Genomic DNA, 26,887 nt, shown 5'->3' on the forward strand with positions numbered 1-26,887 from the left:
TCTCTCTAATGATAGTTTCCTGGCTGTACAAAAGCTTTTTAATCTGATCAGGTCCCATTTATTAATTTTTGTAGCTGCTGTGATTGCTATGGGGGTCTTCTTCATAAATTCTTTGCCTAGGCCAATGTCTAAAAAAGTCTTCCCTACATTTTCTTCTGGGATTCTTCCTTAGGTTCAAGTCTGTTATCCATCTAGAATTGATTTTTGTAAGAGGTGAGAGGTGGGGATCCAGTTTCAATCTTCTGCCTGTAGCTATCCAGTTTTCCCAGCACCATTTATTGAAAAGAGATTCTTTTCCTCACTGTGCATTTTTGTCTGCTTTGTCAAAGATTAGATGACAATATGTAGATGGTTTCATCCATTAAAAAAATGGATTCTCAGTCCTGTTCCAAAGGTCTATGTCTCTATTCTTGTGGCCATGCCATGCTGTTTTAGTTACTATAGCCTTGTAGTACAGCTTGAAGTCTGGTAGATTGATACCTCCCAGTTTGTTCTTTTTGCTAAGATTGCTTTGGCTATACGAGGTCTTCTCTGGTTCCATACAAAGCATAGAATTATTTTTTCTAAATCTGTAAAGAATTATGCTGGTACTTTGATGAGGATTGCATTAATTCTGTAGATCACTTTAGGTAGTATGGACATTTTAACAATGTTGATTCTACCTGAATTATCTTCTTTTATCAATCTTTTGAGATTATTTGGCATACTGGAATTTCCCAAGAGATATAATTACTTGGCTTATGAGCCTATTTGAAATTCTCAGAAGAAAGCCAGTTCATTCACAAAATATTATTTTTCATAATAAATAATCATATTAAAATAATCAAAGTTTAAAATCATGTTTTAGGCCTGTGGTCCCCAATCCCTGGGCTGTGGACTTGTACAGGTCAGTGGCCTATTAGGAAGCAGGCCTCATAGCAGGAGGTGAGCAGCAGGTGAGCAAACAAAGTTTCATCTATATTGACATCTACTCCTGATCACTGGCATCAACACTTGAGTTGTGCCTCCCATCAGATCAGTGGTGACATTAGATTCTCATAGGGGCACTAACATTACTATAAACTGTGCATGCAAGGAATCTAGGTTGTGCTCCTTATGAGAATCTAATGCTTGATGATCTGAGGTGGAGCTGAGGTGGTGATGCTAGCATTGGGGAGCACGTGCAAATACAGATTATCATTAGCAGAGAGATTTGACTGCACAATAAATGAAATGTGCTCAAATCATCCCCAAATGATTCCCCTCCGACCCAGTCCATGGAAAAATTATCTTACATGTAACCAGTCCCTGGTGCCAAAAAGGTTGGGGACCACTGCCTTAGGCCACTTATGCCTATTACACTATAACTATTAAATTGGAGGAAAACTGACACTAGAAAGAACTTATCATGATAAAAGAAGACAATCTGATTAGCTTTTCATGCTTTTGTGGCTCCCTGAGCATTCTTTTCTTCATGCCTATGTATATATGATTGCTATTGTTGGCCAGAAAGAAAAATTGGCTACAGAGCCTAATCTGAAAATATTTTGTGCAATACTTAAAAGAAGTAGATATTTGGCTCATCAATTTGCTTTTAGAACATTATTATCTTACTCCACACTATTTGATTACCCTGTTATATTTTTAACACATGCTTGCTTCAATTTGCATTTTTAGATTAAGCTGTTATAAAAATTAACTCAATTAGAAACATTGTAGAAATGAAATTTTAGTGGATCCAATTCTCTAAAATACTTGGCAGTATATAGTCCTAATGTGGCTTCAATAAATGTTTCTTGTAATTACCGTTATTGTTATTATTCTGGGTCAATGATTATTAGCTTCAAAATTTCCTTAAATGTATTAAACAATGATTAAAATTATTTAAATAGATAAAATCGTAGCATAATATTCTAGATACAGGACTATTTAAAATATGTAATAAATTAGATATTTTATATCTACATGTAATATTAAAATATTTTAAGGTTCAAATGTATTTAGGAATTGCTTATACTTTTATTAGCAGATACAGCAATTGACTATTTGATTCGTTTGTATCATAGGTATTCTATTAAATATTACTCTCCAAAGAAGCTAAATTCCTTTTGTGAATCTTATATTCATACAAAACATTTCATCTTCAAGTTTGAAAAAATGATTCAAGAACATAGGATTTATAGTTTTATTCAAATATGATGATTTTCCTTGGCTGTCCTGTCTTATGAAGTAAGTGTGGGAAAGATAAGTTTTGCAGGAAATGTTAGTAAATAATACTATATACATGTGTGTATATTAATATATACATGTATATATGTATAATGTATTAATACTAACATTACATATATATACACACACACACACACATATATATATATATATATATATATATATATATATATATATAGACACAGAGAGAAAGAGAGAAAGTGTTTTTATATTGTATTCTCAAAGTCATGCCTGGCCACATTTTATTTTTAAGAGTGAGCAATAATTAAAGAGTCATCACGCTATCAGAAGCCTTCAGCAGGAAATGCTCTCCCCTTTCAGCGCCAACGTTCATTCTTACTATAGCCACAGTTGGCTACACTGCTGCTACTTGGCCTAGTTTTTTTGCTCTCCTTGTCACTTCTCTGCTGAGCATCTCTGACCCCATTCTCTTTTTTTCTGTGCCAGTAACTGCAGCTGCTAGAGTATCACTGCTATCTGTTGTTTGTTCTGCCTTTTTTGTGGGGTTGACAATGGGAAGAAGAGCAGCTGGCATTGCTATCTCTTATTAATTTAGAAGCTCTATTGTGTAGGGGTGGGGATGGAAAAGAATGGGCTAGAGGGGAACAGAACATATTTTGTCATATTTCATCCTTTGTTTCTCCACTGTAATAATTTGAAGTAGTGATCCAACTCTTAGTAGAAGCAATAATGCTTCTTTAAAAGATAAGAAGTGATAACATAATGTGAGCAGTAATTCCAAATTCATCAACTGAAGTTTGTGGCAGTAGAGCATCATTTTTACTTTACCTAGTCTTAGATACTGATGTCTGCTTTCTATGCCTTAGTTTTCCCTTGTAACCTCAAGAGAAAATTGGTGGTTCTCAAACTCATTTACAGGAACTTGAAAGTATTAGTGATGACTCCTCAACAGAGAAAGATTTAGGCTCCTCAAAAATTAGAAATTTAAATTTAGGTGGCATTATGACCAGGGGATTTAATGTATTCGTATGAGAAACATTTTAATTATCACAGGAAAAAAAACTGTATATGATGAGACATTGTTCTAGTTTTATTATAATATTTTCCTTTATCTTTAAATATATTCAGCTGATTCTTAATTTGTAATATTCAAAATGCCATGAGTTTCACTTAATTTATCTAGCTTTTTTTTAAAGATAAGTGAATTGTTTTAACTAGAGCATATCCATCAAGAATTTTAGAATGCATTCTAGTAAAGTAGTCTAGTAAAGTAATGCATTCTAGTAGTCACTCTATGAAGAGCTGAGATCAAAACGTCTAGCTAGAGCAGGAGCTCTAGAGCTTATATCATTTTAGGCAAAAGCTGACATTCTCTCTCCACTAATGGAAGCAAAGAGAATAATGTTTCTGAGTAAGTGCTACTTTGAAAATTAAGTCACAGAGGAGATGGTTAATGATACGAAAATATAGTTAGATATGATGAATAAGATATAATAGTTAGTAGAACCATAGGGCAACTATAATTAACAATTTATTGTATATTTTAAAATAACTGAAAGAGTGGAATCAGAATGTTCCCAACACAGAGGAAATGATAAATGCTTGAGGTGATGGATACCCCAGTTACCTTGATTTGATCATTATACATGGTATGAAAATATCACATGTGCCCCATAAATATGTACAACTATTCTGTATCCATCTAAACTAACAATTAAAAATTAAGTCAGAAATACAGGAAAACATATCCAAGGAAACAGAGTAGGAGAGACCTACTCTGTTGACCTACTCTGCCAAAGTTGAATTGGCTAGTGCAAAGTAATCCTATTCAACAGCATGACTCAGTAAACAAACTGGGCATGCATTCTAAAATCAATGCATCTGCTTGGGCCCACTGGGATACCTTTTAAGTCAAGATCACAAGTTCTGATTAAACTGAAATTCCTTATAAAAGAGATTATTAATTTGTAATTTTCCAATTACTATTTTTTACATCAAAATTCTTACAGCATAACACAGATATCTGGTTCTCTATCACCAACTGTATAAGCACTAAGAAATATTTAAAGTACTTTGTAAAAGAAAACTTCAGTTCTAGAGTTAGTGATTTCTTTGGTCCAACTTCTTATGATTAGTTGGTGTAGTATAGTAGAGGATGCAACTCAACAGATTGAGGATGACAGGTTTTATATTTTTGCAACAGCGTGCCAATTCTGATACTTACTGTATCTAAAAGCAAATCAAAAGCACACAGAATTCTCTTTAATCAGCCCAAGGTGAACAATTGAAGCAATCATAAGAGAATATAAATTAAATTTATGGCCAAAAGTGTTACTGGCCTGCTACAGCATGTAATATTTGAGAAGAATGTCTGAAGGGACATTTTAAGTATCATTTCCTCAACACTGTGCACACACAAAAATTACATTATTTATCATCATCAAAAAACAAGATAAATAGACCCTAATATTACTAAAACTTGCTTCATATTTGAATCACAATAGAAAGTTCTTATCTTTGAAGATATATTTCTCTGTATGCTTAGCAAAATGTTCTTATTTTCAAAATATATATGTACATTTGTATATATATATACACATATGTTGTGTGTATACGTACATATGTGTATATATTTATGCATGTGTGCCAAGCACTCCTCTAAGAACTTTAAAAATTTTAACTCATTCAGTGCTACTAAAGTCCTCACACTATCTCATTTGTCTGTTATAGTTCATGCAATAAATTTCCATTAGAAATCTGTGCTTGGCAGAAGTTAATCCTTGTTACTTTGTGTTCAGCCTGTTTTATGAGACATCATGTCATTTTCCACATGAACAGCTTTTCAAACAATGGGATACCCAATATGTTTTTTTCTGTTTCTTTTGTTTCTACTAGAAATTTCTGAAACTAAGTTAATATCCTACATTAGTGATTATACTGTTTAGGTGTCTGATACCTTTATAATGTCCTGCCCTCCAATCTCTTATATGTCTTTAAAGATAAGCAAATTTTACTGAATTATAAACCATGTATTTACCCAGAATGCCTAAATATCAGTATATTTAATGCATTTGAGGTTTTAAATTGTAATTTGCAATTGCCCTTACAAAACATCTGGCATTCTTTATCTTGATGATAAATGTTTAGAAGTAGTGCATTTCCTTCAAAGATTGGATATTCTTTTATTTTACCCTATAATTAAATATAATTATATTTATATGTTAACATTACATATATAATATATATTAAATATATATTTAAATACATATTAAAGAGTAATGTTATTTTATAAAAATCATCTGGTACATTGCAACAGCTTTAAAGCTTTAGAGATTTATCATCTTTATTTTTTTGCACCTATGTTATTAATATTCAAGTGCTCCTCTATTTTTCTAATGATTTTGTTCTCTTGAGTGATACAATATGAAGAGTTGTCAGACAGCTTTAACTATAGATTAAGATATACTTTCTTGCAATGCTTTGTTTTGGATACATTTCTACTTAGTTTTATGGGTATGATCACCTTGAATTCTACCTAGGATACATATGGCTACCTAGCTAACATCTATTGACCACCTGATTATGTGCCAGGTACTTAAAATATACAGGATGTCCCAAAAGTCCCTATACAAGGAAAAATTTTGTAAAAATTTTTAACAGATATTCTGCAAATAAAGGTACATTTAGCTACAATTTCCCATTTTTCCTATGTATGATGACATTGAGAACACCCTGTATTATAATCATTTTATTTTTTAATTCACTAATTATCTCTATGCCATATTTTATAAATAAAAGAGGAAGTCACTTTGCTTGCCACCTACTTATAATGATAGAACATATGAAGGAGTTATAGGACAATCTTTCTCCCCTCTTTATAGCTAATTACCCACAATTGTTCAATAATATCACTGTTTATTGTTTTTCATGTAAAAATAACAATCAATCATTTGTATGAAGAATTATCAAAGTTAAGTCACTTCCTGATAGTGGTGGCCTCAGAATTTCTATATAAAGAGAAGCTTGGCTGTTGGCAATATGGCTAGGAGATGTTAGCTAGAAAATTTTTCTTCAAGTTATGTTTTCTTACTGGGCAGTCTCTTATACTAAGACTGAGTGGTGTCCAGGAATAACTAGTGGCCATCATCTCCTGCTATACACAACCTTGTAATCTCTTTTCACTTTGAAACAAGCAAAGTGTCTATCACACATAAAGTAGGCTGATGGTGAAGGTGAATGACTTCGAAAGCCAACTCATTAAGGGCATTACAGGCTCTGCCTTGCTTTTTTGGATCTCTCCTTCTCAGGGAAGCCCAGTGCCAGGATGTGAATACGCTTAAGTAGCCTTAGGGAGAGGCCAGGAAGTAAAGAAATAAGGCCTCCTGCTAACAACCAACACAAAATTACCAGCCACACACATGAGCCACCTCAAAAGGGGATCTCCCAGCTGGAACTAAACCTTTGTATGAATGTAGCCTCATGAGATAGCCCAAGCCAGAACCATACCAGCCAAGCTACTCTTACAAAGACCATAAATGTTTATTGTTGTTTTAAGCGACTAAGTTTGAGATAATTTGTTACACATCATGATGTAAGCACTCATATGTTTATTTGGTTTGATATCGGAGGGAATGAGGGATATAGTTTTTTTTTTTTATTTTAATCTTTTGACACAGCAACATTTCTTACCTTGTCTTGGTTTCAATTGGATTCATTTGATTGTCACAAGTAGACTTACATTATTTGGTTAAATAATAGATTATTTTGAAACTGGCATGAACTTTAAACTAGCAACACGCAGCAGTCAGGGATAGATCCACATTCAGAATCCAGAAACTTGCGTTACATACACGACTTCTGACCCTTCTGGCCTCTCTCCTGGGTTGCATCCACTCTTTTTTTTACTTTCCTTTGTCTTGTGTCTTGCTTTACATTACCACAAGTTGTCTTAGCCCTCACTATACTTCATGGTGCCTTTTGCTGTTCATTCTTACAATTCTTGTTTTGTCTGCTGTTCATTTTTCAACATGATTCCTTGATTCCAGTTTTCCCAACAAAGAATCTGATCATCCCATTTCATCACTACATAGTAGTTGAGACCATGGGTTCCTGGCTAGTTTCTGTATTATATACCCTAATGTAAGCTGGACACTAGGGCCTGGTCAGCTGATGTTAGACACTGGCTTGGGACTCTCTGTAGTGACAGGAGGGAATCACCTTCAATTAGTGTTAAAATAATGACAATTTCATTTGCAAGTGGATTTGAATTTGGCATATGGCAGGCAATGTACTTGACATATATAATGTAGTCTCTAGCCTAAAAATAGTACAGTTTAAATATTTTGTTTCATTTTTCATATGTACATTTGAAGAAATTTCAACTACCATAATACCAACCATACATTTTTACAAATACATTAAATTTTATCTACATTTTCTTTTAAGGTTGCCCTTTTCATTTGCCTGCTGAAGTTAAGTCAATTTCTTAAATCCAAAAGGAAAGCAGTCAATAAGACATCTAGTTTAAATGTTATCCTTACATAAGTGAACTTTATCAAAAAATGATTTGCAGTGGTGAACACCTTAAACTTTTAGACAAGAAGGACAAGCAAAGAAATTTATGTCAATGAAAAGCCAGGCAGTTTACATGAGTAGCCAAGGAAAATAGCTGTTCAGCGCTATAGCTTGCTGCTATATAGTTAACTAACTTATTGCTTATTGCTCTTGCTTATATAATGCCATTCAGCTTTCCAAATGAATTTACGCATAGAGCATATTTAACATGAGATCCATAACTTTGAATACAATTGTAAGATCATAATATATAAAATAAGGCAATTTATTAAAAAGCATTAATAAAAGATTCAGTTACTATTGTCAGGCATCTGTTCCACTGAATCACATTTTCATTATAAAATGCATGCTATCTTCAGAAAGTATTTTACATCTCAGTGATATGGTGAATAAATATTGAACTCTGGAATCTATAACTTTGAGATTTTTATTGTTCAATTATGAATAAAAGATATCAAAACAGAATTTTTATGATGTATTAAGGAGTAACTTAGATGTTTTACAGGACCTTCTATGTGTGAAGAAAAAAGCTTTTTAATTAAAACTCTTGGTTCCAGGCAGGACAACTATAGGTGAAAAATATAAGCTAGGTCTCAAAGGATAACTAGGAAAAATATTAGATGGAGAATTCTGAAAAGGGCATTCCTTTCAGATTTAACAAATAAGTACAGATGAAGAGATTCAGAAAGACTTGACGTTTAGAAGATGAGTTTAAGATGACACAAGGCATACCATGGAAGCCCATATGTGCTAGACTAAGGACTTTGAGAACATATATATATATACATATATATGTATATATATATGTATATATATGTATATATATATGTTTTTAAGCAAATGAGTGGCACAATCAAGCCTGCATTTATTATTGGTAATTGTTTACATTGTATGAAGGATAAACTAATATGATGCTAAGCCATTCTATTAATGATATACATGAAGCTTTTCAAAATGCTGCAAAATATGAAAATAACAACATCCTAATAGAAGTAATGAAGTAAAGACATAAGTAGAAAATAAAAGCTTCCTTTAAATATTTACAAACATATTCAATATTACTAATAATGAAACTAAATTTTATATATTACATATATTCATATTTAGTAAGCTTGTGCACACAATCATGCACATACTCACACACACACAGAGTAATAGTTCACCTTGAGTGGGGAGGGATAAATAATTTCACAGACTGCCGGTGGTACTGGTAACAACCTTTTACAAAGCAGCCTGACAACATGTGTTAAAAGCTGTAAAGATCCCCGTACCTGTTGTAGGAATGTATATTAATGGAAATAAATATGTAGAAAAATGGGCATTAAACACACATGCATATGTACACACACATAATACACATACATTTATTTTTTATTTGTTTATTTATTTATTTTGAGACAGAGTCTCACTCTGTTGCCTGGGCTAGAGTGCCGTGTCATCAGCCTAGCTCACAGCAACCTCAAACTGCTGGGCTCAAGTGATCCTCCTGCCTCAGCCTCCCGAGTAGCTGGGACTACAGGCTTGCGCCACCATGCCCGGCTAATTTTTTCTATATATTTTTAGTTGGCCAATTAATTTCTTTCTATTTTTAGTAGAGACGGGATCTCGCTCTTGCTGGTTTCGAACTCCTGACCTTGAGCGATCCGCCCGCCCCGGCCTCCCAGAGGGCTAGGATTACAGTCTAATACACATACATTTATATAACTGATAAAAGTCAACAATATTTATTTAGCTCCTATTACTTATACTGGCCTCTGTTGTAAATACTACATTGTGATTGATATACTTTTAAAAAATAATATTTTTAAAGGTAGAAATCCATGTGATGAAACCATAATTAAACTTGTGATTAAAAGATTAGATATGTTATGACAAATGAACAAACAGAATGCAAAATTATATTAATATTTAACATTTTTATATATTCTCTTAGTAACATTCCCCAAATGTATACATTTATATGAAAATCAGAAAAATAATGAAAATACATGTAAGAAAAAAATAATTAGTTATTATAACAGGACAATTAAATTTCAAGCATTTTTTTAAATTTAATGCACATTCTAACTTTGTACAATAAAATGAAATTTGCTCTAAAGAGACAACAACAATACGTGCAACTTTTAAACAATTACAGAATAAATTTTTTCTACGTAATATTCATTTCTTCACCTAGGAATAATTTAGCCTTCCATCTAGCATATCTTTGGTGAATTTCATACTTGATTTGCTATAATTTCTGTATTTCAGTAAATCATCAATGTATTATGCTTTTTGGTTATTGTAAATACAAGTTATATTGTATCTTAAAATTATTATGTAAGAAGAATGTAGAAATATGGATACTTACCTTCTATCTTGCTAGCTAATTGAACTTGTTAACTTTATGTTTACTTTTACTTTAATATTTTGTGACTCATTTTATCCTCAACTTTTGATTATCTTCTAATTTATACTGTCTCATATTCAATTCATATTCAAAATCATACTTGTTTCTTGGCTTAATGAATTATCTAGTTCATGAATAATTACTTTCAAATAATAATCCCAATCTACTATTCTAGCTCTCCACTTACTATTCTGTTTTTTGTTAATTTTTCATTACTTTAAATATGCTGTTATTTTTATTTCAGTAATTTTATTTATCTTATACTTAGAAATATGAAATGCACTTTATCAGATTACATATTTGCTTGCTTAAATTATATCGATGTTTCTCATTTGACATAGTAATGTGATATTTTAAATTCATTGATTTATTAGCTAAATTTCTATCAAATTATTCTCTTGTTTTAGGAGTATTCGTTTCTATGATAAAACTTTTAATATTTTGGTGAATTTTGTTTTTTATTTTATTTACAAATTTGGCCACTAGTAAGATTATGCTATAATTCCTTTTATTATTCTATTATTATCAATTATTGGAATCAGTTTTGCTGATGTTATACAATGAATAGTAATGATTTCATTTGGAACTATATTCTAACAATATTAATTACAATTGAAATCATATGATGCTAGGAAATTAATAAATATTAATGATAAAAACATCTGACCTTACCTTAGAAGTACTTCAGAAGAAAATGGTTTTTAAAAATATTTCTAGCAATAATATGGTAATATTTATTTGTTTTTCATTTTCCTCATGTCCTGTTTGGAAATTTGTATTTCCTTGGATGTTTTTATGGTATTTAGATTTAGCAAAAAATCCTACATTAATTTAAAACCTTTATAGCTACAGTCATTTTTCCTTTCTCCCTCTTCCTCTCACTTTCCACTCCCCCTTAATTCTCCACCTCTTCCTTCCTTCTTTCTTTCTGTCTTTCTCTCTCTCTCTTTCCCCTCTGTTTTGCCCGGTAAAGCATCAATTAAGTCTATCCATTATTTTTTTGGCTAAAACCCTTTCAATCCACATGTTAAATTCTCTTTTTCATTCTGTTTTATGTAGACTGTAATTATATTTTATTTTTTAATGTTGAATTCATTGATGAATTTTGTGGATTTAAACACTTGTATATATGCATCTTGTCTTCATTGTTGTCTGAAAATGCCTAAACAATTTCTGCCTATTACCTACAGAATAGTGAGAGATATTTTATTTTGTAATTTACCTTGTGGTCACTCTTGGAACTCTTCCCCCCCAAAATGAAAAGAAAATACTTTCTGTTTATACAGTAAACCTTCATTATAAATATAGTAATTCAATTTTGATAATTGTACTGTTGAAATTTGTCTTTTTTCATCATTTTTGGAGTAATGAGAATGAAAAAGCAGGCTATGTTAAAAAGCAGGCTGTGATTATAGATTTATGAATATTATATCCAGTCCTAATAGTTTTTTGTCTCATATATAACTACTGTATTTTTAGCTTTTGTAATTTTAAGTTCAATATGTAGTTACTTGACTTTTACCTTATATGATATTCTGGGGGGTTTTTGTATTTTTTGGTACATATTTATAGATGATTGCTTACCCTAAAATGTCTCTGTTCATAGTCCTAATGTCCTTAGTCCTTTAAAATAGAAGTACTTTGACATACCACTAGGGTTTTGTGCATCCTTTTTCCTATATCTAGAAAGCCAATCCCTATAATCCTTACTTAGTTTACTCTTACATTTCAGACCTCGCTTTAATCATTACCATTACGGAAGTCTTCCCTAGGTATACTATGTCTAATCCACTCAATAAAAACACTCACAGTACTGCTTCTGTGTTTCATAATACACTAAATTTGTAATTTTTAATTTTTTTATGCCTTTGTTTGAATACTTTTTGTCTACCCAACAAGAATATGGGCTCTATTAGAACAGAAATTGGGGTCTGTTCTAACCTGTGTATTGTGCTGAATACAATATCAAACACATGCTAGGTACTCCATTGCTACTCATTAAGTGAATAGATGGAGATATAAGGAAACATATGTTTAGCTATCTTTTTCTATAAGACAGAGAAATAATGATGTCTAACCATGACTCAACCTTTCCTGAACCTACAGAAGAAAGTTTAATTTCTTTTGTATTGTATACAAAAATTTTTTTGATTTTTATCATGAACAGTCCAGCTTCATCTTCTATAAGTTTTATCCTCCAAATAACACCAAATACACTAAATTGCTTGAAATTCTCTGGATGTGTTTTGATGCTTCTGGCTGGTGTGCCTTGAACATATTTTTTTCTTGTGTGTATAATAACCTTTCTAGACCTCCTACACCCCACAGCTCTCCTGTCAGCTTAGGTAATATCACCTTGCCCGCAGAGCACCAGCCCAATGAAGTCGTCCCTCCACCACCCAACATCTTCCCCTCACAGATGATCATTCTGTCTCGCCCATACTGGCTGATTCATATTTGCTTCTCCTATCTCACTTTTCACCTGGTAGTAATTCTTTGTTTCTATTTCCTTCTTGTGTCTACAGTCTCTCCTTAAGAATAAGATTTGTCTTTTTATTTTATTATTTTAAAATATTTAATTGACAAAAATTGTGTATGTTCAAGGTGTACAAGATGATGATTTGGTGTATATATATGCGTTGTATTATGGTTATCATGATCAAATTAATTAACACATCCATCACCACCCATGCTGTACATTAGATCTCCAGAACTTCCTCATCATAACTGAGAGTTTATGCTTTTTTCTATTTATTCCAAGCACTTTGTATGCACAAGAATAACAGCACAAAATGTGCTGAAGGAATGCACACATCATGTATTCATGTTTGAATATATATTGTTAACACTGAAAAATCACAACAAATGCTTACCTTTAACAATTTGTTTTTGAAAGAAATATAGCAGGTGCTGAAAGCTGCATGACTTTGGCCTTAAGCCGCCACTAAGGAGTGCTAAACTCCATTCTTGGCTCTGCTACATATACACATGGGTTCAGTTAAATGAAAAAGTTATTATGCTTTAATATAATCAAAATACTCAGGAAATAATTGACGTATATATGAGATTTTCCATTTTTTACTTTCTTTTCACCTATATTGCTTTACTTTGAAAATATATAGAGTTTGTGTGCCTTTGAATTATAAAAAAGGGAGACATTTCCTCAAGAATATTTTCAATTGGTATTTTTTATTTCTGTCTTAATATTATAACTCCTGATTTACTCTCGACATAATATTTAATAAGCCTATTATATAGAAATGATTCAGTATGCACTGAAATACACAAAGTATATCCAGATATATTTTCTTTCTATCTTGTTTGAAACAGTGAAAACATCTACTACTTAAAACTAGGCTACTTCTGTGTTCAATATCTTGTATTTACAAGAATCCTTCTTGTTCAGGATATTTCATATCATGTAGGAATATTACATATTGTGAGTACTGAGAATTATAAAAAGTATAGCTATTTTGTTGTTAACTTTTAACTAAACTGTCAACTAAATAAATAGTTTAACAACCAATACTTGTTCTAAAAATGTTTTTGATAAGGTTATCTTAAATATCCTATTCTTTTCAATGATGCATAAAATGTTCTTTGTTTACTAACAAAATCTTTATTCCAAAGAAAAATTGGCTGTTTCAATAAACACCCAGAATATTGTTAGCTGATCCAAATTTTTATTGTTTTGTTAATTTAACTTGAATTCATTATCATTACTTTTGTGTACATATTCTATACTAGAGATTTTAACCTCTTTAATAGTTATATATGTTATGCAGTTAATGCACTCTTTACTCATTTTGCTTTCTCTTCTTTTTCTTTTTAACATGCTGCAGTAGCTAACATATTATGGAGAGAAGAAGGTATTAAATTCAATTATTTTTTATGTCATTTGACAATTTTGCTTGATTTTTATCACATTTGTTGACTATCATATGTTTTAATAATTACCTTATTCTTCATTTTGATTCAAAAATTTAATTGATTGTATTTCAATATTCTTGTGTAAACCTGCTACAATTACAAATTTTTATTACTTTTCATCAGCTTGATTCATTATTCATATATAGTCTGGAAATTTCATTGCAGTCTATTAAAAAGCTTTCAGGAGTATAAAATTAGGTCAAAGATATACACGTGATCATTTAAAAACAAACAATTTACATAATAAACTCTGATTAAGTTGGAATGAGAATAATTCTAAAAACCATTGCCTTATCAGGGGAATAAATAAATTATATTAAAAAAAGGGTTACAAACTTGGAGGACCTGGATTCAAATGTGGTCTCCACCAGTAAGGAATATAGGGCAAGTGATGCAGCCTTTTTATGCCACAATTTTCTTATCTCAAAAAGGAGTATAGTAGTCAACACTCAGTAGAATTGTTATCTGTTCCTTAGACATAACCAGAACTCAAAAAGTGGTTGGTATCCACTGCCATCTATTATGCAATTGCCATTAGTTTTTTTCTCATTTAGTCACAAAGGCTGGGGAGAATGTGTTTGACCAGGTCTCAAATAGTCTGTCAACTGTGCTTTACTTAAATTCTTAGAAGAAAAATGTTTATAAGTTATCATTATACTCCTGGTAAGCAATGGCCAAAATTGCCTTCACAACCCATGCTAGAGAAACTTTCTCTTCCTCAATTATAGCTTCCTGCAGAAACCCGGGTCACTGCTCTCCACGAAGGGCATTCTCATAAACCTCAAGTAATTCTGGAATTTCACTATCTCAATTCTGTGTGCAAGAATGAGGCATCCAACTTATTTTTTCTGCCTTCGTATTTGTCGCTCCTTAAACCTTTTGGATAAGCTCCTTTAAAATCTGGTTTTATTAAAGAGATTCTGATGTAACTATACTCTCTCCTTTTATTCCACTTAGATATTTTACATTCGAATGTACATGATTCAATCATTATTGAACTCAGCATTGACATATCTTTTAAACAACATTTCTTTACACTGCCTTGCTCTTGAGATCAAATGAGTATTTGGGCATTTTAAAACTTGATTTCATTTTATCATTGGAATGGAAGGAGTAATACCCAAGTAGTCAGAGATCAAGTACCACAGATCTGGCTCTGGTTAATTGCTGGAAATAATTGGATGAGTTATTTTACCTCACCGAGTCAGATGCTTTTATTGCAATGCTTGAAATAGATTGCACTCTCCTCACGATTTTGTGATAAGCAAATCAACTTAAAGTGTGTGAAACCACTCTTTCCTATATTTTGATTTTGATTACTACTATGAGCATTATTAGTTTATAATAATCTTTATTACATAATAATAATCACATACTACTCTTCAGGCCACCATCAAAAGTATAGGAGCCATTCAGATTAATTAAAATCATGCTGAGATTTAATTTTTTTTTTATCTATTTAAAGATTTCTTCTTTAGTTTGTGGAAAGATTAACCCTCAGTAATTTTTCTCCATTAATCAATTATGTTCTTATTCTTCATGATTTTGTTTGACACATAATATGTGCTTAAGAAAAATATATATTTAGCACATTTTGTGGGTAATTTTAAGGCGCATACAAGAAGTGTCTTTGGGTAAATTTTTCAATTCTTTTATTCTATCTATATACAATTATCGTCAGAATACTTTGTTGCTTCTTAGAGTAAACGATATTCAAAAAACAGATATATGAAGACAACATGTTTGATTTAGATTCATAAATATCTGTAAAGATTTTTTTATAATGCTACAATTATTGTCAAGGCATTACAATTAAAATGATAATAGACCAGCTTAAGAAATCACTGAACTCCAACATATGTATAATTATTTCATAAAATATAATTTAAATATTAGCTAACTAAAGTTTCCAAAGCAAATTTTTAATGCCATTTTTAAAAATTAGAGTAATTAAAAGTATAAATTACATTTTTCTGTATTTCTATTCTGTGTTTTATGTTTGCATTTTTGCCTCTTGGCCAAGAAAAATTTATTCAAGAGAAAATCAACTGTGAAATTTCAGGCCCTTTAACATTGGAAAGAGAGTTGAAAATGATAATACCTCTCATATTTTCCTTTTACTTATCTATAAATGTTAAAACTACATTACTCTATACTAATAATTATAATATTTTTCAAAAGATGAATATTAGAATCTAGCTTAGACAGGAGTTTGTAATTTAAATACATTTCACTGAATTTAATATGTATTATCTTACCAATCACGTTAATACTTAAACTTAGAAGACAGTGCTCTCTACCTCTCTGGGCTCAACTTTTAGTTCTTCCTATTCATTATTTTAGTTTATAAGAGTGTAAAAAGAGACAATGTTAAGAGAGGATGTATCTCACTCATTTGTGAACAAATATTTTAAAGACCTATTAAATATAAAACATTGGAAATTCATAGATGAATAAGATTTAATATTGACCTAAGCTTTCAATCTTAAAAGAAACTGTAAATCTAGTTTCAAGGCCAAAATCATTCTCATTGATGAATAATTTTACTATGTATTTTTTAAAATATGTATTAAAATATTCTGTGTGACTGGATTTCTTTTTCAATATATTTGTGATTTACTAATCAAATATAATCAGAAAATTATTTTATAATGTTTATTTAGTGAAAAATAAGTTTAGGTGTATGTTATTAGGTCGAAGTTAATAAGTGTTCTGGATTGCATAGGCAATGAATTATAGGAATTTAAGCCATTATATTCACAGAACAATTTATCTGAACTTTACATATGCTAATTTTAGTCTCCAATAAAGAGATACATGTGAGTCAGTACATAACAAGGCATTTTCCAAATTTATTAGAATATGGAATTATTTTGATGAATATCTATACTATCAATGTTGACTAGAACATACATTGAAAAATACCAGCTTCATGACATTTGAATACTTTGAAAGCAAAAAATCCATATTTATGAAAATTGCCTTTTTTATTCCTTGTAAATATTTATGCATCTAATCACACAAAATGTGTTATAGAAATATTTAAAATAAATCACTATATTATATTTATAAAATAAATCACTATATTATATTATATAAATCACTATATTATTTGGGTTAATTAACACAAATCAGTTAAAAACACAAATAGAAATGCAGTGAAATTATAAAACAAACTTTATATATAAACATCATAATGTAATTAACTTAGTGATCTGTAATATGAGGTTTCCAATGTCACCAAAGTGGGGAGAAATGGATATAGGAAGCAGGTCCACCTAACTCCCTCAGCCTAAAATTATTTAAAGTTTCATTAGCCACAACTAACCTATCCTGGGAGAAAGGCTGAGAAATGCGGAAGAACACACAGCTAACTAGTGTGTTTTAAAAACTTCTAGTATAATTATTTGTAGATGAAAAAGAGTTAAACTGCTGCCTCTCAATAATATTGGATAATATTCAAAATTAAAAAGGAGAATTTTCAGAAAATAAAGCTTCTAAATTCATGAGATTCGCATTGTAATAGCAGTGGGGGAGGTGAAGACCATGCTTTCTAATGGCTCGTACATTGTGCCAATTAAATTATAATCAAGCTATCAGTATTTGCATTGGCCAGTCCACAAAATTCTCTCCAAAGCACATTTGATAGGTTACCAAATCACTAGATCAACCTAAGCTTTTAAAATACCCTACAAAAAAGTTTTTTTTAAAATAAAAAAGTAATCTGATAAGAGCTATCCATTTGCAGCTGTATCTCTATATATGCGTATGCGCATGCATGTATATATCTGTATATATGAATACACATACAAATGTGTGCATATGTGTATATAATCATATATATGATTCCTAACCAATGTTATTTATAATGCTAATAGATATTTTATTATGTTGTAACATTTGCCCTGCTAATTATTCTGTGAAATTAATTATGCAGTCTTGCATTCAGTTTTTTCAGTATAACTTTGGAAGTCAGGAGATTGTATACCTACTCCAAAAGATTGTTTTTTATAACATCCATCCAGCACATATGCATAGTGGTCAGATAGTACCCACTTCCTGGGTTAACAGTGCCAAAAAAAGAGCTTGACACAATCACTTCCCCAAAACTTTCTAGTAAGAATGAGAGAATAAGCAGGTCTTATTTTAGTTGAACATAGTACAAAGAGCTTATGTGGAATGTTATGATTTTGCTCTGTGAGTGAAGACATTTTTAGCTCCAAGATAGAATATGAGAACATTTCTGAACCAAAAATCTATCCCTGCTGAGTTATTCAAGGTGAGAAATGTAATGTGGACCGTCTGTTCTAATACTGATATTATTCAGTAGCTAAAAGATGAGGATTCCTTCTATATTTCAAAAATATACCTATATAAGTTTAGTATCACTTGTAAGTGAAATGGACAATATCAACACATGAAGCAGTTTGTATTACATCAAAACCTACCAAAGCACATTTGATAGGTTACCAAATCACTACATCATAGAATTAAAACTTGCCATTGGCTATAACATAAATGCTAAAGTAATGTCAATATAAGTCAGAGGAGGAAAATCATCACCACAAAGTATCTTTTATGACTGATTTAAATATATATCCAATATCAGAAATTAACTAAATTTTATTGCTTACATAAATTATATACTATATATAAATGATATAATTATATTAACGTGGTCCACTATTCTCCTTGAAAATCCTCTTATTCCCAAAGGATTGAGACAGGAGTGTGCATTACATCCATTTTTTTTCCTTAGTCCATTTCATGTAGTTAAAAGTGCGATATTGATCAGAAAATGCCATGGGGAATACTTCTTTCTCAAGAGACTGCAAGTAATTCTTGCTTATGTCCTCCTGGTGTATAGAAAAAAAAACAAACAAAAACAAAACAAAGTAAAAGAAAGCTCACAATGTGAGGAACAAATTATGGATCACTTTCTAAAGCTACTACGCTCCATTAGATTAACAATCGACCTGGAAAAGACAAAGTACATGTGTCTGTCTTCACCAGGGGATGAAAAACAAAAACAACCTGCACATAGTCTCAATCTTTACTGTTGATAGAGGGGTGGAAGCTTTCACTGAAGGCGAGAATGTTTGTATTATACTTCAACGAACTGCGTTAATCAAGACAGAAGCATAATTGAAACCTACATGATTATCAAACTTTTTGAGATTCAGGACCCCTTTACACTTTTAAATATCATTAAGAACTTAAAGAACATTTTTGTATATGGTTTATTTTTATCTACTAATATTTAGATATTAGAAATTAAAACAGATAACATTAAAACATGCATTTATTAACTTACTAAAAATAGCCATAATAAACCTATCAGATGTGGACATAAATAGCATATTATTTTTTTATAAAGCATACTCTCCCCCCCAAAAAAAATTATAAGAGTCACATTGTTTTACATTTTGCAAACCCTTTTAATTTCTGACTTAACAGAAGATGCTAGATTCCTGTGTCTGCTTTTGAATTGAATTGTGATATCATACATGGAACATCACAGTTCATGTAGCCTGCCGAAAACTACATTCTACATGTGTATGAGAATTGAAAGATAAAATGTAAATGACATCTTAATATTACTATGAAAATAGTTGGACTTGGCAGACTTAGTTTGAGAAATGCTGTACTAGAAAATAAAGTTGATCTTTTCAGGATCAATTCACGGATTCTGGGAAAACAAAAATTTGGTATCCTAGAAAACTAAAATTTAGCATGATATCTCCCAGCATTGGTTTGAGGAAAAATGAGGAGAGTAATCAAATTCTTGTCATATACCATTTCAGCATTTGCTTTTTATAAAGAGTGTTTCAAAGGGGAGATGTCAGCATAAAAATTATAATAGTTACCGTTTCTTGAAATCTTACTGTGTTCCAGTCACTATGCTAAAATATTTATCTTCTTTACCTAATTTAATTCTCACAACAGCTGCATGACATAAATATAGTTACTATCTCTAAATTTTAGGCCGGGCGCGGTGGCTCACGCCTGTAATCCTAGCTCTCTGGGAGGCCGAGGCGGGCGGATTGCTCGAGGTCAGGGGTTCGAAACCAGCCTGAGCAAGAGCGAGACCCCGTCTCTACTATAAACAGAAAGAAATTAATTGGCCAACTAATATATATAGAAAAAATTAGCCGAGCATGGTGGCGAATGCCTGTAGTCCCAGCTACTGGGGAGGCTGAGGCAGGAGGATTGCTTGAGCCAGGAGTTTGAGGTTGCTGTGAGCGAGGCTGACGCCATGGCACTCACTCTAGCCTGGGCAACAAAGCGAGACTCTGTCTCAAATAAAAAAAAAAAAAAAATTTATATGGGGAAATTGTCATGTAGATTAATTAATATGCCCACGGTAAAAGAGTAAATTCTATAGCCTATAGCATTTTTTTTTTTTTTTTTTTTTTTTTTTTTTTTTGAGACAGAGTCTCACTTTGTAGCCCAGGCTAGAGTGAGTGCCATGGCATCAGCCTAGCTCACAGCAACCTCAAACTCCTGGGCTCAAGCAATCCTGCTGCCTCAGCCTCCCGGGTAGCTGGGATTACAGGCATTCGCCACCATGCCCAGCTAATTTTTTGTATATATATTTTTAGTTGGTCAATTAATTTCTTTCTATTTTTGGTAGAGACGGGGTCTCACTCAGGCTGGTTTTGAACTCCTGACTTCGAGCAATCCGCCCGCCTCAGCCTCCCAGAGTGCTAGGATTATAGGCGTGAGCCACCACGCCCGGCGCCGATAATATTTTTATATAATGATTTTCCTCCAATCTGTCAGAATGGAGAGTATGGAGTTTACCATCTTTTCTTGCTATAATCCCTCATTCTCTGCCCCCGCTAAAAATATAAGACATAGAAACTTAGTATCTGGAATGAACATACACAAATTCATTATTATTTTCTTTACATATAAAACTAATGAATGCCCTAAATAGAAATTTACATCTCTTCAGTTTCCAACATCTCCATCATTAGGTAATTTGTATTACTCTTGCTGAATATAATCTTAATACATTTATACATATGCAATTAATATAGCAGCAAATTTAAAGAGAAACATATCTGAGTCATATGTTCAGATCACAAATTGTTTCTAAAATCTAAATAAAACTTGTGAGGAACAAAATATGTCTTGTAAAAAAAGTAAATGGCAAAATATTAGCTCTTGTGAGTAAGGAGGGAAGCAGCTCACAAAGAGCTTTAAAGGTAAAGTATGGGGTTTTATTTCATAAGCAGAGTGATCAATACATAGATGTTTATTTTATAATAACTATAAAGTTATACATGATATTTTGTTGGCATTACCATTTCATTAGCACTGAGAAGTGATATCCTCGCTGAAAACAGTTAAATGAAAAAAACAAACTAAATTTTGCATAATGATATCTGTATTTCTTCTATAACTTGTAACTCCAAAGGTAGTTTATGCTTTGTAAAAATGTTGATATGTGATGCATATTTTAAAAAGCAAGAAAATAGCTCTCAGATTTGAGAGAGTGCTTTGGATGGATTAAGTGGTTTTAAAGGAAAATACAGCTCAGAAATTCATCAGTGCAACAAATCATAGTAGAATCCCACTGATTCATTTGTCTACAGAATATAGTAAAACGAAATAATAAAAGTATGCATAAGGATTAGAGAAGAAAATATTTCAAGAAACATTGCAAACAACCTGGACTCAAGAATAGTTGTCAAGTTCAAACACATTTAAATTCATGAGTGTAGAACAGAATTTTGGAGGAGTTAAAGAAGGAAAGTTATGTTCATTAAAAAATGCTAAGAGCTTTGTAATAAACCTCAAACATAGTATGTAACTGACACAATTGAAAATTGGACACCACATTGCTACTTGATTATGTCTGTAAGTTTCAACAACAATATTCAGGAACCAATAATATTACATTGATAGTTATTGGTATATAGCATATATAATCTTCTGTTAATGTTTATGGGAGACTTTCCTGATACAAATAAAAATTTTTGCGTAAATGCCGATGTGCTTTTTTAAAAAAAGTTTTATTCTTTGGGCATGGAATTTGTATTCATTTTGGCACAGCTATAATTATAAATAACAGCAAATTTTATTTTATGAAAAATGTGGATAATTTAGTTTTTGTCAATTATGCTACTCTTCAGGAATATCCTGTCTTAACATAGTGCTCTCTGAAATTATAATACAAAATTAACTGATAAAGATTGCATCTATTAATATATGACTACTGAGAATCATTTATAAAATAATAAGATGTGTCAAACAACCTGGGTTCATTTAAAATGTATATATTTTATTATAAATAATTTTATGTGCTAAAGAAAAATGTGTATACATTATATATAAACATCTATGAAGTCATAATTAAGTTTGAATTCACTTTCCTCTGAAGAATATAAGAATACATGGCTACATTGGCAAAACTGGAGACTTTTTTTTTTACTAGAAACACATTTATAAAATTAAATATGACTTACCTTCAATGTACAAATATTTTTACAAATCAATAAACTTTTATTGTAATCCTCAGTGGATGCAAAACCCCAAGCTAGACTTAACAGACCTTACAGGAGTTCTCAATTGATTAAAAAAAAAAATGCTTGGGGAATTTTTTTGTATTTAAATAAATTATCTTTCTCCTTATAGATGTTTTTAGAATTTAAACATTTTAAGCAACAATGGTTTGGCTTTCCAAACTATCAAGATTTTGGTATTATTGCTTATCTTTCAAAGAGCATATGCTTTCACCAAATTATGTAAGATATAACTGGAATGAATAAATTTGGTTGTGCAAATCAATACAACCGAACAAAGGAGCTACACAGGCAAGGATCAGAAAAGGAAGAACTACATGGGCTTGGGGCTGGGCACATTGGAATAAGGCAGAAGCAGAAGCAACAAAGGGAACAGGTGTGCATGATTATGCAAAAGCTCCTTAGGCTCAGGGCTTGGTTAATCTGCACTACATTCCAGATATCAAACATGTAGCCTCCTGCAACCATTAGATATGGATTTATAAATTAGAGAAGACTAATTCATGAGATGTTACACACTCAGATCTGTAGTATTAAAAAAAAATTAAAAGTATGATTTAAATGATTAAAATGAAATATTTATGAGACCTTAAATTAATTTGTTTTAAAGTACAGAAATAGACCTGCCCCAAATTGTTAGTGTACAAACTAGTTTGTAGGATCCCTATGTAGCATTATTTGGACAAAAATTAGTTTAAGAAAATATATATTTTATAAAGTCTAGGGCACTTGGTCCTTTCGTTTCTCAAAATCTTTCTATAAACTAAAATAAACTAAACTAAAAAGAATGAAATTTGATTTTCCCTAGTGAATTCTAATCAAAATAGAATACACCTGATTCTTCAAAAAGTATTTATTCCTTAATCAACACCTACATTAAATAGAGAAGGTATCTAATATAATCCATGTATCAAAGAGCATATGCTTCCCATGTATAATTATTTTAAAATATAAGAAACATTTATTGTATTATATTAAATGAACCACTGAATTGCAGATTGGGGAGAATAAAGTAGAATGTCTGCATATCTCAAAGTGGCTTGGGTGTAAAATAAAGGTCCCATGTGGTTTGCTTTATTAACTTTATATGACTACATAAATTGATCTCCTGCTGGGAGGATGTGAGGGGCACTGTTTTGGTTGTAAAGGTTTATGATAATTTTATTTTGAACTTTTAAATGTGCTTTTATTCCTAAGGTCTGGGAATTGGGAACATGTTCTATGTTTTTTATGAAGATGGAATCAAAGTGATACAACCTATAGAATGCGAATTTCAGAGGCATATTAAGCCTAGTGAAAAGCTCCTGGGATTTCAGGCAAGTATCAAAAAATTCTTTAGCAATTTTATACAGCAATTATATATTAGAAATATAATGACACCTATAACACATGTGAGTCTTATGTTGGAAGGAAAATAATAAAGCTATGATATTGGCTGTTACTCTACACAGGCTTTATATTTGAGGAGAAAGACAACATATTATGTATTCCTACATACTTGTTTCCATTTAAAATAAGGTGACAGAAATGAAATACCAGGAATAAACAAAACATGAAATAACTTTACCTGCTCCTTAATTTAGAATGCCTCCTATTTTTGTAGGCAGTGGTTACTTTCACAAAAAGAAAATATTGTATAAATAATCTGGTGTAAATTGGGGGGTACACTAAATGCTTTAGAAAAGTTGATTCCCTTTATTCTTTATTTTTCATGAGGTCTCAGTGGAATGGACAATTTAGCTTTATAAGGGGAAATATCAGTTCCTTTATTTTCAACTCTTCATTTCAGCTACCAGTAGCCAGTGTTGCTGTCATATATTGATATATAGAGACAACAATTTATACTTTAAAGCCACTCTCTACAATGAAAAGAAGGAAAAAATATTATGAAGTTAGATAAGATAGGCCAACTTCTCCTAGATATTCTGTAGGGCAAAGCATTCTAATATCCTCATATTTAAATGAAGGAAATTATTTAACTAAATATGTCTGTGATTGTTTAAAACAAATTAAACCAATTTTATTTTAATAAATTTCAGCCATTGGCTAAATTACTAAATGGTATTACCACTGCTTTTGTTAAGTTGTAATTTAACTACAAGCACAAAAACACCATAAATTTGATATGTAATTTCATTTTCTAATATAATCTTACATTATTAATACTAAGTCCATTTTTGAATAAGGTATGTTTATATACATATATGTCTAATAAATAAACACATGAATAAAAACATAAATTCTTGCTTCTGATAAAGAAAATCCATTAATTTTCCACCACATTCATATTTTTACAAAAACATCTGAGGCTAACATGCACATATAGAAAGTGTGGTGTCAAAATGATTATCTATATCAGAGCAAAATCATCTTGCAGGAGAGTGTTTCTCTCCGATTTCTACAGGACCAGTAGTTTTGTAGCTAATTGACATAGATGTCTTGGTTTTACCACAGAATTTGAAACTTGAATTACTAATGCTAATAAAATAACCTGTGGAATCCATACTCTTCATCACAAAACTGTGACCTCAGGAATTTGATTTGCAAATTTGGAGACAAAGAATGATCTTGCTGTACCACACATGAGCTATTCCAGGGTATCAGTAAATGGTTCAATGCTATGTAATCAAGGGCTTAAACTGTGTGATTTTCCAGACCATTTTTAGATATCTCTGAAAGAGTTAATTTAACCACATGGAAACTAAAGCTGGATAAAGAAGTACAAATTTGATGTGGCAATTTTGTGACATGTCTGGGCAGCTAGGATGTGAACTTTACTTACCTGAATTTCTCTCTCTTTATAGCTTTGGCATATTCAACTAGACAGTCTTCTAAAACAACTAAAGTAAAAACTATGTAGAACTGATCTCCCTCTTGAGAGAGAGAAATGAATATACAAAATATACAGAGAGAGACTTTATATATGTAAATTATATATAATTTTCTATACAAAATAAAAATTGAAAAGAAGATGGTAACCAAACATGAATAGTGAAAACTTTAACTCATTTTTGTCAATCAGAGAACCTTTATTCACAAATATTCATCAATAGTAACAAAGCAGGGATAACTAGTTATTAAGAACTAATTTAATATATCAGATTACAAAAGTCACAGCCTCTGGAAACCTACAGTCATCTTCCATGTGGGATTAAATGGGAATTGCTTAAACTAATTGCCGCTTATGATTTCTAAATATGGAATATACCCACTCACTTTTACCAAAAAATAAAGACATATTTCTTATTTAATTATTACATGCCTCATATGAAAGAAAGGCTACGGTAGAAAACATCTTATTTTATATTGCTGTTATTTTTCATTCCTTAACATAAGTTTAAATAATTGGAATATGTGTACAAGGACACTTTTATGTATACATAAGAATATAGAAATAGAATAAGAAGCAGATTGATTATGCTATTCTTTAAGAATGAAATAATTATTTCTTACATGAAGTTATTTTTTTTCCTATGTTTAAACACAGGAAAGATGAGAATTTCAGAATATGGTAGGTAGTTGGTGCTACATTCCACTAGATTTAAATGGCTATTTATACAATCATTTCATGAGAACTTTGTTGAGCATTATATAATGAGAAAATATTTCTCCAGAAAAACAGAATAAATAGGATTTCTATCTTTATCTCTATATAGAGGGAAATTTATTTTAGGGGATTGGCTCACACAATTGTGGGTGGAGTGTCCAGTCCAAAATCTATAAGGCTGGCCAGCCAGCAGGAAATTCAGATTAATAGTTGTTGTAATCTTGAGTGCAAACTCCACAGATCAGACCAGCAGGCTGAAAACTCAGACAGGAGTTGATACTGTAATCTTGAGTCTTAATGTGTAGGGCAAGCTAGAAACTGACACATGGTTTCTATGGTGAAGTCTTAAGACAGAATTCTTTCTTTGGGGGGAAACCTTAGTCTTTGCTCTAAAGGCTTTCAGCTGACCGGATGAGGCCCAGATAGTATGTTTTATTATGGATGATAGTATGTTTTATTTAAACTCAACTGATTGTAAATGTCAATCACCTCCACAGACACCTTCACAGCAACACCCAGACTCGTGTTTGACCAAACAACTGGGTACCCGCAGCCGAGCCAAATTGACATATAAAATCAATCACCACATCTCCCTATTTCCCGAAGTCAAGGACTAGTTTTAATTAGTGTTGCTATTCCCAACATGCCCAGTGCAGTGCCTTATACATAACAGGTGGTCAGGATACATTATTATTTATTTTGAATTTAACAAAAAATTCATTGCTAAGAGCCTTGGCTGTTTATTCT

The 26,887-nt window shown here is 31.4% G+C and overlaps 1 protein-coding gene across 4 annotated transcripts in view; it reads left to right on the plus strand.

Annotated features, from left to right (window-relative positions):
- The window catches only part of FSTL5 (follistatin like 5), a 696,991-nt gene that overhangs the window by 578,472 nt on the left and 91,632 nt on the right, over nt 1-26,887 (plus strand). For 2 of the 4 annotated variants that reach the window (XM_012735600.3, XM_012735601.3), the window contains exons 11-12: nt 13,975-14,001; nt 23,791-23,909. In XM_012735600.3, coding sequence (XP_012591054.1) covers nt 13,975-14,001; nt 23,791-23,909 — 146 coding nt within the window. The remainder of the gene's footprint in view (nt 1-13,974; nt 14,002-23,790; nt 23,910-26,887) is intronic. The other 2 variants (XM_012735602.3, XM_012735603.3) reach the window with 1 other exon arrangement.

The sequence above is a fragment of the Microcebus murinus genome, chromosome 15, assembly GCF_040939455.1.
Source record: "Microcebus murinus isolate Inina chromosome 15, M.murinus_Inina_mat1.0, whole genome shotgun sequence".
Lineage (NCBI taxonomy): Eukaryota > Metazoa > Chordata > Mammalia > Primates > Cheirogaleidae > Microcebus > Microcebus murinus.